Genomic DNA, 13,869 nt, shown 5'->3' on the forward strand with positions numbered 1-13,869 from the left:
ATGGTGATGCTAGTGCTGAGCATATGCCCTTTTTAGTCGCATGTGTACAACATTAATCCAGATGTCAGCCAGTGACGTTCTCAGAGCCGGAAACTCCTTAGCAGAGGTGGGATTTGAGCCCAGTTCTCCCACACTGATTTGAATGTGGCCAATCAAGGGCCAACATCCTAATGGTGTGCTTGCGGAAAGACATTGCAAAGGAAAATTCCACTACGTTGGAAGCCTGAGTTCCATATTAGTGTTGCATTAGAATAATGTTGTTCCATTTGCTAACTGAATCTGTCCATGTGGGTTGGGGATCAAAACAATTCAGCACGTTTTATTATACTGCCCTTTATATAAGGATATTTGTATGTCATATTACTCCCTTATTGCTGAAATACCCGGGCAGCTTGGATGGGTTCTATACCATGCTTCTTTCTGATATGAATCAATTTATAACCTCAGTGGCAGCGAAGTTTTGTGTAGCAGTGGTGAAAACACAACAACGAATGACTGAGTCATGAAACGGTGGTGTTTTTTTGGTAAAACTGGAAATTTCTGTAGCTGATTTTTGATCATAAATAAAGTTGTTGTTAAATAATGTTGCGCTGACTTAAGGACATAGAGCAAGGATGTTGCACAAAAAATGGAAATATGATACTAGTCCTTGAGCTAGTGGAGGATGTTATTTATTTATTTAGTAATTTATAGACCAACAATTATTTGATCTCAAAGCAGTTGATAAATGTTGACGTTGCACAACAATCTTTGCACAATTGTCCCACAACATCATTCTGCAACAATTGTTGCACAATACTTATTGTACAATCTTGTAGCACAACTTTGTGTATATCCTGGAGAAGGTCTTCCACTAGTGGTTGTTCAACATCCTGAAGCACCACAACTTTGTGGAGCTCTGCAGTCGTCTTACATGAATGCACCGTCGTTTGTGCAAATGTACCATTAGGTTGTCAGCTATGGTTTATAAAGATATACCATTTGCTATTAAATGCACAAGTAGTCCAAAAGAATCTGTGAAGTGGCCTTATGTGGAGGGTCATAGTATGAGTGACTCTGGCCTCAGAAGCAATTGCACAGCAGTGTCCTTTCTTCCCTCAAGTCTCCACAGAAAGACAGTGACCACTCAGAGATCACTTATCTCCTGTAACCTAGTCAATCAGCCCCTTATCTCCTGGTGACCTAGTCAATCAAAACTTAGTGTGAGAACATTTAAATTACTGTGCTGAGCATCAGTTCTGAATTATAAATAGAGTGGTCCAAGCCACCTGGATCTACAACTTTGAAATAACTGTACATCATTAGAGCAATGTTTCAGTTCTGCAACCAGCAGAAGGAAGGAACAGGAGTTTGCCATTAAACTTCTGTGGAAAATAATAATGTACGTACGAAGGCTGTTCACACAAGCAGCCCTACCCAGGCTTGCACAGCCCTACCAGGGTTGGGCTGCTCATGTGAAGCACCGGGATCAAGGCAGATTCTTGTACTGCTCTGCTCGGTAGCTGGGGGTTTTCCCTGGGCTTTTACCCAAGTAAAAGGCACAAGCATTCCCTGCTCACTGGGTTCTCAGTTGTGTGTCTGCAGACACAGAGCAGGGTGCCTAGAGCACCCGGCTTGTGTGGGAATCCCCCAATGCACCATGCTCTTCATGTGGTGAATTGAGGGAAATCTGTAGGCTGGGTGGTGTTCACCTGGTCTCCAGAACACTGCACTGCTGGCAGCATGGATTATGTGGGCACAGAAGAACAAAGATCACCTGGGAGAAAGGTAGGAGCTATCGTGACTTCCCTCCCTGCCAGGCAGCCCCAATTAAAGTCCGTGTGAACAACCTTGCTGAATTTTCAAAGCTGGACAAAGCTGTATTTTCAAAGCCAAATAGAATTTCAATGGGGAAGGTAAATTTAATGGTTGCAAATCTGATATTAAATTAATGGTAAATTTCTAATCCAACACGTATTCTGTTTCTCCTGCTTATTACCTTCTCTCACAGTTCAATATTATGGACAAGTTCATGACACAGATAGGAGTAATGTAGGCATTCCATTTCATCACTGCCCAATTTAGCATATTAACAGCTTTACTCTTTTTGTTGTTAAAATGACACTTCAACACTCTGCCATGCAGCACTCCATCTGTTGAACAGTTCTCTTTTTAGATATGTTAGCATAGTATTTAAGTTGTCACAATTTATATATTGTATCTTCTGTACTACTTTCCTAAAAAAGTCCTTGTTAAAGTGTTGTTTCTTCTCTAAAGGTATGAGGCAAGAAATTTACAGGCCACAGAATATGTTAATGATAATAGATTTCTATTATCATTATGTCTTCATTTCAAGTGGTGCAGCTGCTTTCATCTTAGTTACTGCACTGGAATTTCTTAAAGATATTAATTAATAAAGGGCTAAAGTGTCAATCCTGAGACAAGCCTCTTATATTAATCTTCATTAATACTCAAAACATGCAAAATAAAAAATGTTAAAAGAACAAACAAGAATGGAAGATCTAGTGAGGTTTTCGCCCGAACTGCAGGGTAACACTGATTTGGATAGTCCATTCAAGATGTATTTATTCAGTCTTTATTGTCATAAGGAATTAATAATATCAGTAATAAGATTATATTATCAAAAAGTATTTTGAAGACAGAGATGACAACTCTACTAGGTTATACACAAATGTCGAAGAAAGAATACCTAATATTTAACAACTTGATTAAAAAAAACAAGACAAGACATGAGTGAATTTGACAAACTAATAAAAGGACTGGGACATGAAGAGAGATTATTGTCTTAAATATATTTTGCTGTAGCTTTCAATACAGTATCTGATTGGCTCATGTGATCTCCTCATTGAATCAGATTTAAATCTCCTCATTAAATACCATTTGTGATCTCCTCATTAAACACCATTTAGACCAGGGATTCTCAGCATTGGGCTCTCAGATGTTCTTGGACTTCAACTCCCATAAACACCAACCAAAGGCCACTGGGGTTGGGGATTATGGGAGCTGAAGTCCAACAACATCTGGGAACCCAAAGTTGAGAATCCCTGATTTAGACAAAATTGAATTCAGAAGATCTATATTCTAGAAAAGTAACTCCAAATTGCATCTGTGCTTCGGTGCATAGTGCATCAATAAGTAAGTATCTAGTAAGAGATATGTTGCCATAAAATAGGGACAGATTACACATTATGTTAAGCCAGTCTGTTTTAAGAGGAAAGGAATCTGAAGTGGCCCTTTTATATCAAAATTGTATCTATTAAGGGCTCAATCCACAATCAAGCCTGTGGCACACAGCAAGGGAAAGTTTAATACTCCTGCCATTTTTGCTCCCATAAGCAACCCCCCAGCAGTTATTCACCGCCAAAGTTGCTATCTGCTGGTGTTGATCTAAAAGGACCATCCATCAAAGACAGGTTTAACAGCATGTGAAGTTACTAGATATGATCTACAAAGAGACCCATCAATACTCATAGGTGTACAAAGATATTTTGTGTAAATCACTTCAAAAGAGAAAGTCAATCCAAATGTGCACTCCTTTGCACCTAGAGTAGATTTTTGGATCTTAGTAAATGCCATTGAACAAATTCAACACTGTAGTTCTAATATTTTGATAAAGGAAAGCTTGTGTCTATTCACTCTCTACATCACTCCTAACATTGGCTAACATCCTGACTAAATTTGCTAGATGAAGTCCTATTGAAATGTATTATCGTTATAGTAATTCCTGAGTAATACCACTGAGTAATTTCATCAGGATGACAGCCATCATTTTTAAAAGTTACATGACTATCATCCCCTCCACACACACTTGTCTTTTCCCCCTAAACAACCCCCACAATCTTTGGATAGCAAACATGGCGAAGTATTAACAAATGGAGATGCTAATCATGGACCAGCAGACATGCATGACAACAAAGCAGTAGAGATGTGCAAATGGATTTGGGTACAAATCGATTTGTACCCGAATCTAGCTGACTCGGGTGATTTTGAGACAAAACAAATCACCCCTGTAGTCCATTGGCTAGATTCGGATACAAATCGAATCATGCCTGATTCGATTCAAATTGATTTGAGATTCGGATCCCTCCTATTAATTCCCCCAGATTCCCAGCTTTCATTTTTAAAAAAAAGCTAAGCTCTAGCCCTTGTAGAAGTGGAGTTATGGAGCAAAATGTGTGGTCACTATTTTTCAACTGTTTGGATTCTTTGGTGTATAATAACTTTTCCTCAATGAATCCCTATGAGGATTCATTACACATCTTCATTTCTTCTGTTCATTTTAACTGCCTTTTTGACAGTGCCAACTGTCAACTGCCATGTGCCAACTACACCCCACTCCCACCTGCAAGGCAGTGGGATACTATTCAATTTATGTTCTAGGATTTTTTCCAAGTGTTTTCCAAAGGTGTCTAATAACCTTTCCTCATAATGAATCCCTATGAGGATTCATTACACACCAAAGAGTCTAAACCAGTGGCTTGTGGATTGGGGGGTAGTTGGAACATGGATGCCACTAATTCCCCACCCCCACCTGTAAAGCAGTGGGATCAAAATGAACAGAAGAAATGAAGTTGTGTAATGAAGACACCAAAGAATCTAAACTCTTCAAAAATACCTAAAAAATAAACTGAGTGTGTGTGTGTGGTTGCCACATGGCAGTTGACACTGTTCAATGACAGTCAAAATGAACAGAAGAAACGAAGGCATATAATAAATCCTCATAGGGATTCGTTATGAGGAAAAGTTATTAGACACCAAAGAATCTAAACATTTCAGTATTCTTAAAAATTAAAATGAGTACCCCACTGCCTTGCAGGTGGGGGTGGGGTGTAGTTGACACATGGCAGTTTACAGTTGGCACTGTCCAGTGATAGTCAATATGAACAGAAGAAATGAAGGTGTGCAATGAATTCTGATAGGGATTCATTATGAGGAAAAGTTATTAGACACCAAAGAATCTGAACACTTGAAAAATAATGACCACACATTTTGTTCCATAACTCCACTTCTACAAGGGCTAGAGATTTTTTTTTTTAAATGAAAGCCAGAGATTCGTGTTATGGTAAGGATATGGCAACATCAAATCCCCATTATTTCCTATGGTGGAAATGTTCAAAATCAGTAAAAACTAAAACAATTGAAATTTGGGTGGTAGGTGGCACCCATGGGGACCTACCTACCACTCAAATTTGGTGCCCCAGGACCTTGTTAAGTGGTCAGAATCGAGCAAAGCAAATACAAATCGAATCTGGGGTGATTTGGGGAGGTAGATTTGGACACAAAACAACTCAGGGGTGATTTGTTTTGGGCACAAATCGAATCAAAAAAATCGATTTGTGCACATCCCTACAAAGTAGTTACTCAGAAAACCTTTTGGAGAATTCCAACTCTCTGCATCTACTTTTTTCTCATAATCCCAAGGTGATTTCGTTTCATCAAATCAATGCTCTTTAAAAAGCTTTCCAAATGGATAGCAACCATGATGATTTCAGATTGTGTGAACAACAACAGTGCACTCTTCGGGATATTGAAGAAAAATGGCACCACACTTACCTGTTGTAGTAATTCCTGGGATACTGTGTGCAGCTAGAAAAAGTTCATCAATAGGATCCACCAAATGCTTAATATTTATTTTCCTTACATTGTAATAATTGCCATCAGCAGCCATCCCAGCACGTTCTATTGCTATTAGGTGATTAAATCTAGTTACAGGGGGGAAAATGATTTTTTAATTCTGAGAAGTGGCTCTAAAATTTAGATCTGAAATACTTAATATATTCTTTTTGAAAGCAGCTAAGTAACAAACTAGATAAAATGTGAATTGATTACACATCTCTCAAGCTTCTTCATGTTATTAATATGAGCCCAACATCTCTATTTGACTCTTGTCCATCTTTTGTTACTTGAAGAGGAGTAGTAGACCTGAGAGAACATGGCATCTATAACTATGCCCACAGTGCATAGTTAGTGCATTCATTACTTTTATGAATGCTGCAAGGCCAGGCTGGTTTCGTTTGCCTAATGTGTCTTTTGCCTTAGAAACAGGGAATATGTTGCTTATGCACCTATGTACCGTTGCCCCTGAAGAATGTTATTCAATAGAGCCACTTCCCCCAAATTTCTATCAAATGATATGTTTCTATTGGACATAGGATCATTTGGGTGGCTTTACATCACTTTACATCAAGCAGAAAAACAGGTTGCTCACCTGTAACCAGTGATCGGGTAGTGATCTGTTGCAGCCATGGGTTGTGCACCTGCGTGAGACCATTCGGGAAGAACTGACTAGCTCCTCTAAGTGCCTAGCCCTGCTCCTTGCACGTGGGGTGTCTCTTCAGTTTGGGCGGGCTAGCGTTTTCACCTCAGTTCCTGGAGGACCAACATTGAGATTCAAACGTCGTATTGCAGGAGTGTACATCTCCACAAGGTAAGCAGTGTATTTCTCACTCTGCAAACATACATGTTGTCACTTTGCATACTGCAACGAGGTCGGTGGGAGGGTCTTATGACTGCAACGAATCACTACCAGATCATTGGTTAAAGGCGAACAACCTGTTTATCTGGATTGTGATCCATTGCAGCCATAAGAACGGGTGACTAATGAGCTGTCAGTCTGGAGGCAGGTGTAGTATGCTTAAGGTAAGACCCTTTCCATCACACCCCTCCTGAAGTTGGCCTGAGCTGCAGAGCAAAGGTCCAAAGCGTAATGCTTGACGAAGGTATGCTCAGAGGGCCAGGTGGCCGCAGAGCAGATGTCTCTGAGCTTGATTCCTGCCATAAGGGCAGCAGAAATAACATAAGCTCTAGTAGAATGGGCCCATATGGTTTTAAGAGGGTCCACTTTTTGATGTTTGTAAACTAAGAAGATCAGCTCCATGATCCAGTGGGAGAGTCTCTGTCTTGATATCTGGTAACCTTTCATGTTACCCTTGTAACTCACAAAGAGTCATTTTTTCTTTCTGTATGGCTTCGTCAGTTTCAAGTAGAAAAGGAGAGCACGTCTCACATCCAGGGAATGGAGCAAGTGCTCAAGAGGCGTTGTGGAATTCCGGAAGAAGGTAGGTAAGACAATATCACTATTAATATGGAAGTCAGTGACTATTTTAGGTCTGAATTCAGGATCCATGTGTAGCACTACCTTATCCTCATTAAATTTAGCATAAGGCATATCAATCCATAGTGCAATCAATTCACTGACATGGCATAGATAATAGAAACACTGTTGTCAGTGTCACTATTTAGGAGGTGCCATAGCCATAGGCTTGAATGGAGACTCAGGACCGAGAGAACAAGGTAGAGGCTCCATTGATCCGTGGGTTGCTGGATCAGCGAGTAAAGGTTATTTAGCTTTGATCTAATCCACCGAACAGGCAATATCACCCCCTTGTCCAAGAGAGTTTGAACTTCATCCATCAATAACAGGGAGGCAGGTGTGTATTTGATCCCACTGAATGTCAGCAGGGTCTCAAACTTGATGGCATAGCCCATTTGGACTATGCGAAGGTCCCACTGGTCTGATGTTATGTTGGACCATGCAAAGGCATGACTTGCCAGTCTGATGGAGGCAGCTAAGATGGAATTTTGGAGTAAGTCTGATGGTTGAGACTCTTGAACAAAGCAAATCAGTGGACTGGCCACTTGATCAAAGGTGCTGCTTGTTGAAGTCAGCAGGCTTAGTGCATTGAGCTTGAGAGGCCCTAGGCTTCTGGTTAAAAGGTTTTCTCCTGAAATGCAGATAAGCCTTAGGGAAGTCCCTCCTGCCAGTTTACTTGTAACCTGAATATTGCCATTGGTTATATCGGCGGTATTTTGGTGTAAAGGATTGAGTCTGCGTTGAAAACATTTTTGCAGTTGACTTCGACTTTTTGATGGATTGCATAGTGGCATCCATTGTTTCACAAAAGAGGCCCTTCCCATCAAAGGGCAAGTTCTCAACCCTATCCCTCATGTTGGGTTGAAGTGTGGTTGACTGTAGCCAAGTAAGTCTTCTCAGAGTTATAGCCCCTGCCAGATTCTGGGACTTTGTTTCAGCTAAATGCTTGGCATTGGCCAACTGTTGGCATGTGAGTAGCGTAACTTTAGTGTGTATATCATTAAATTTAGCCAAGAACTCTTCAGGTGAAAGGTCAGCCTCCTGCTGGAAAAGATTGTCCTAAAGGGAGTGCGTGTATTTTGCAAAGCAAACTGTATAATTAGTGATCTTTACCACCAGACAAGATGTTGAATAAATCTTACATTCTAAGCAGCACAGTCTATCAAAATTGAGTTGGGGGAGGATGTTTTAAGAGGAAATCATGCTCATCCTCCTGGATTCTGTATAGATCCTCCAGACGTTTTGAGGTTGGAGCTGAAGTTTGTAAAGTTTGCCATGGGGATTTGGCAGCTGTAGAAATAAGCATGGGGAGATGTACTGGTTGGGTTGAAGCTGTAGAGTTGAGGAACTTATAAACTAGGTCCTCTACATCAAGGTCTTGCTTCTTTAGCTCTAACTCCAGAGTGAATGCCATTTCGGAGATTTGCCGATTATACAAATGCATCTCTTTGTTAGGTGAAACCTTGTCTGAAGGCAGCACCTTGAGTGGTGGATCATCAGGGTGATCAGACGAACTCATGGTTGAAGCCGAAGAATCAGATTCATTGTCATTGGCGGAAAGGATTGAAAGGCCGATGACATCGAAGCACATGGTGTTTTTGGCATCGATTGAGGCATGCCATCATCCTTGGTATTGAGTCCATGGCCCAGAAATCCATAGAAAGTGGCACTCAAAGGGATACTTTCACTGGAGTCCAACAAATTCAACAGTCTTTGGGCATTGTCCGGCTCCAGATTAGCTGCATATCATCGTCTTCGACATTGATATTGAAAAAACCCGACAAAGGATGAGAAGCCTGCATAGTTGTGTGTGCTGCTGGTGAAGGCATCTGCTTTGGCATCATGGCCAGTGAAAGAGAATGTTCTCGATGCTGAGAAGTCGGTGTCACTATCAATGTCAAAGCAGAGGGTAAATCTCAGCACAGATCTGTCCCCACAATCAGGACCTCAGGGGATACAGGATGAGTCTGAGGCATCCCAAAGAGCGACTGAATTGTCATAGGCGAAGGAGTAGCACAGGATGTAGTCTCAGCAGCAGTTTTAGAGCTCTTTTCCCAGTGCTTCTTATGCGGAGGTGCCCCCTCTGCACTGGAGCCTTGATGTCGAGATTAATATTTCTTGCGATGGCTTGACTCTGAAGTGCCTTAAAAGGACTCTTAAAAGGACTCTTTGGTGCCTTAAAAGTGTCAACAGAAGTAGTTGTAGAAGTCTGGGTCAAGGATTTAGACGGCAAGGAGGCAGTCCTCGACAGAGTTTGAAGCCAACTTTAAGAATTTGAACCCTACTTCAGGAAGAGCAGTAGCAGCTTCAGGAAGTGAGCAAGATCTTCTAAACAGAATAACATTTAGCCTTTCCTTCCTTCAAACAAACTAACTGGAGGAGGGGAGATTTTGAGGGGCTGGTTTCTCTTTAAGGGATAAGTCCTAGTCTGTGTGTGTGTTATTTGCCAGGGCTAGCATTTGCCAGGGCTAGCAAACTCCTATGTTTTTGTTTGTCCCTGCTTGGAGGGGGCAGAGTCAGCTAGGGCTGGGGGAAGCCCCACATTCCGTTGAGACATATCCTGTGTCTTAGTTTGAAGCCTATTCTCTACATAAGCCCCTGGTGGCGCAGTGGTAAAACTGCCGCCCTGTAACCAGAAGGTTACAAGTTCGATCCTGACCAGGGGCTCAAGGTTGACTCAGCCTTCCATCCTTCCGAGGTCGGTAAAATGAGTACCCAGAATGTTGGGGGCAATATGCTACATCATTGTAAACCGCTTAGAGAGCTCTGGCTATAGAGCGGTATATAAATGTAAGTGCTAAGTGCTATTGCTATAAGAGATAAGGGCCCGAGAGCATAGTAAACAGAGTGTAGACAACAGGGATAGCAAATAGGACGTTGGAGTTTTGTGGGAGTTTAGCAGGAAGTGTGTGGGGGTAGGGGCCTGGATCAAGCCCCTGTGACAATAAAGGAGCCCGGTGGAGAAGAGAAGGTAAGTACAAATCCCTTCCTCATATTCTTGAGAAAGGCTGTTTGGACAGTTAAATAGCTGACCATTACAGCTGAGACCTATCTTTCTAATAAACTATCTCTAAATACTGTAAACAGCCAACAAAACCACTATGAAGCTAGAAAGCCAGCAGGAGAGGGGGCACTTTCCAGTGTATTACAGAGAGTGTCACATGTATGACTATTTGCTCCATGGCAGAAGTCATGGGTGTGTGCTCGGTGCAAGGAGCTCCTGGCTCTCAGGGAACAAATTCGTTCTCTCAAGACCAAGGTGGCGGATCTGGAGAAGCTCAGAAAGACAGAGAGGCATGCTGATGAGACCTTAAAGGTCGTTGTAGAAGCATCCCACTCCAGGGCTGATAGCTCCTCTGCTCTCAGGGAGAATGAAGATCTCAGGGAAGGAGGACATCAGTCTGAGAAAGAGGGAAATGCTCCTTTAGAAGGGACCCCTTCCATGGAAGATGAGCCCATATCCTCTCACACAGGGGATACTCCTCCAGGGGGTGGGGGCCTGCTTGTAGTGGGCGATTCGCTCAATAGAGGTATAGGGAGATGGGTTTGTGACCTGGGTGTTGACTGCACGGTGACTGGCCTGCCTGGTGCGAAGGTTGTGGACATCACACAGTGTTTAGATAGGCTGTTAGGCAGTGCTGGGGAGGAGACAGCTGTCGTGGTGCACATTGGCACAAATGATGTGGGGAAATGTAGTCGAGAGGTCCTGGAAGCCAAATTTAGGCTGATAGGTAGCATACTGATGTCCAGGACCCCGAAGGCAGCATTCTCAGAAATGCTACCTATTCCACGTGCAGGTACAGTGAGACAGGCAGAGCTGAGGGGTTTCAATGTGTGGATGAGATGGTGGTGCTGGGAGGAGGGGTTTACATTTGTTAGGCACTGGGATACATTTTGGGGCAAGCAAGGCCTGTACAAAGGGACGGGCTGCACTTGATGGAACCAGATTGCTGGTGCTTAAAATCACAAAGCTTGCAGAGCAGCTTTTAAAATGATGTCCGGAGAATAGCTGACAGGAGCTGGCCAGTATGCATATGCCATCCTTTAAAGTGCGAGGGTGCAAAGGATTCAGATAAAGCAGAACAGGAGATAGCAGAACCACATAAAGAGCAGATAGAAGGCTATGCCAGCTAGTCAAAGAGTCCAAAGAAAGATAGCATACACCAGGTAAGAGATCAGTGTATAGGTGCTTATATGCCAATTCTAGAAGCCTCTGAGCCAAGATGGGTGATCTGGAGTGCTTGATTGCTAACACAGAACAGATATAGTGGGCATAACAGAAACATGCTGGAACAGTGAGAACTGTTTGCCTGGATATAAACTCTATAGAAAGGACAGGGAGGGGTGCCTTGGAGGTGGAGTAGCACTGTATGTTAGAGAAGGGATCTAATGGAATAGAATCTAATGAATTACAAAGGAAGGGAATCTAATGAAGTAGAAAACCTAGGTGGACCAGAGTCCTCCACAGAAACCCTGAAGGTTACAATACAAGGCCTGGAAGGAAATGTGCTACTGGGGATGTGCTATTGCCCTCCGGATCAAAACGCTGACAGTGACTGGGAGTTGCAGGAGGAAATCAGGGAGGCATCAAGGAGAGGCAGGGCTGTAATAATGGGTGACTCCAATTACCCACACATAGACTGGGTAAATTCACAGTCAGGTAATGATAAAGAGGTCCAATTTCTAGATATGCTGAATGACTGTGCCTTAGAACAGTTGGTCTTGGAACCAACCAGAGAGAAGGCGACCTTGGACTTAATCTTGAGTGGCACCCAGGACCTGGTGCATGATGTCAGTGTCATTGACCCTTTAGGGAACAGTGAGCATAGTATGATTAAATTCAGCATACGTGTGGGGAGAATCACCAAGGAAGTCTAACACAGACATTTTGAATTTCAGAAGAGGAAACTTCTCCAAAATGAGGAGTATGGTGAAAAGAAAGCTGAAAGGGAAAATCAGGAGAGTCACTTTGTTCCAGAATGCATGGAGTTTACTCAGAACCACAATACTAGAAGCCCAGTTAGATTGTATACGCAAAGGAGGAAAGGTACCACTAAGTCCAGGAGGATGCCAGCATGGCTAACAGGTAATGTCAAGGAAGCCATAAAATGGAAGAAGACTTCCTTCTGGAACTGGAAGGCTTGTCCAAATGAAGAGAACAGGAAGGAACACAAACTCTGGCAAAAGAAATGCAAGGTTACAATAAGGGAGGCAAAAAGAGAGTTTGAGGTACATCTAGCTAAAAGTATTAAGGGGAATAACAAAAACCTCTTTAAATACATCAGAAGCAGGAAACCTAATGGCGGTTGGCCCATTAGACCATGAGGGAGTGAAAGGGATTATTAAGGAGGATATGGAGGTTGCAGAGAAGCTATATGAGTTCTTTGCGCCCGTCTTCAAGGCAGAGGACACTGAACATATACCTGTCCGTGAACCAGGCTTTTCGGGGATGGAGGCTAAAGAACTGAGTCACATAGAAGTGACAAGAGATGATGTTCTAAACTGTCTGGAGAAGCTGAAAACTAGCAAATCGCTAGGGTCAGATGGTATCCATCCAAGAGTCCTCAAAGAACTCAAATGTGAAATTGCCAACCTCCTTGCTAAAATATATAACTTATCCCTGCAATCAGGCTCTGTACTGGAAGACTGGAAAGTAGCAAATGTAACACCGATTTTAAAAAAGGGATCCAGGGGCGATCCGGGAAATTACAGGCCAGTTAGCTTAATGTCTGTTCCAGGCAAATAGATGGAAAGCATCCTCAAGGATAAAATTGTAAAGCACATAGAACAACAGGCCGTGCTGGGAGAGAACCAGCATGGCTTCCGCCAAGGTAAATCTTGCCTCAGAAACCTTTTGGAGTTCTTTGAGAATGTCAACAAGTGTGCGGATCAAGGTGATCTAGTTGACATATTATACCTGGACTTCCAAAAAGCTTTTGACAAAGTTCCTCATCAAAGACTCCTGAGGAAACTTAGCAGTCATGGGATAAGGGGACAAATACTAACTAGTTGAAGGACAGGAAAAAAAGACGGTAGGTATAAACAGAGAGTTTTCAAAATGGAGGGAAGTAAGAAGTGGGGTCCCCCAGGGAGCTGTACTGGAACTGGTGCTTTTTAATTTATTCATAAATGATCTAGAAGCAAGGGTAAGCAGTGAGGTGGTCAAATTTGCAGATGATACCAAACTCTTTCGGGTAGTGAAATCCAAAACCAATTGTGAGGAGCTCCAAAAGGATCTCTCCAAACTGGATGAGTGGGTGACAAAATGGCAAATGCGGTTCATTGTTGGCAAGTGTAAAGTGATGCACATTGGGAGGACGAAAAACACCAACTTCAAGTTCACATTGATGGGATCTGAGCTGTCGGTGACTGACCAGAAGAGAGATCTTGGGGTTGTGGTGGACAGCTTGTTGAAAGTGTCAACTCAATGTGCGACAGCTATGAAAAAGGCCAATTCCATGCTAGGGATCATTAGGAATGGGATTGAAAATAAAACTGCTAATATTATAATTCCCTTATACAAAACTATGGTGTGGCCACACTTGGAGTACTTACAATTCTGGTCACTACATCTAAAAAAGAACATTGTAGAACTGGAAAAGGTGTACTGTAGAAGAGGGCAACTAAGATGATCAGGGGCCTAGAGCACCTTTCTTATGAGGCAAGGCTACAACACCTGGGCTATTTAGTTTAGAAAAAAGACGGCTGCGGGGAGACATGATAGAGGTCTACAAAATCATGCATGGTGTGGAGAAAGTGGATAGAGAGAAATTTTT

The 13,869-nt window shown here is 42.4% G+C and overlaps 1 protein-coding gene across 13 annotated transcripts in view; it reads right to left on the reverse strand.

Annotated features, from left to right (window-relative positions):
* Positions 1-13,869, reverse strand: part of DGLUCY (D-glutamate cyclase) — an 89,863-nt gene that overhangs the window by 15,991 nt on the left and 60,003 nt on the right. For all 13 annotated transcript variants that reach the window (XM_053270670.1, XM_053270653.1, XM_053270633.1 and 10 more), the window contains one exon: positions 5,554-5,702. In XM_053270670.1, coding sequence (XP_053126645.1) covers positions 5,554-5,702 — 149 coding nt within the window. The remainder of the gene's footprint in view (positions 1-5,553; positions 5,703-13,869) is intronic.

Source organism: Hemicordylus capensis, chromosome 1 (genome assembly GCF_027244095.1).
Source record: "Hemicordylus capensis ecotype Gifberg chromosome 1, rHemCap1.1.pri, whole genome shotgun sequence".
Classification (NCBI taxonomy): domain Eukaryota; kingdom Metazoa; phylum Chordata; class Lepidosauria; order Squamata; family Cordylidae; genus Hemicordylus; species Hemicordylus capensis.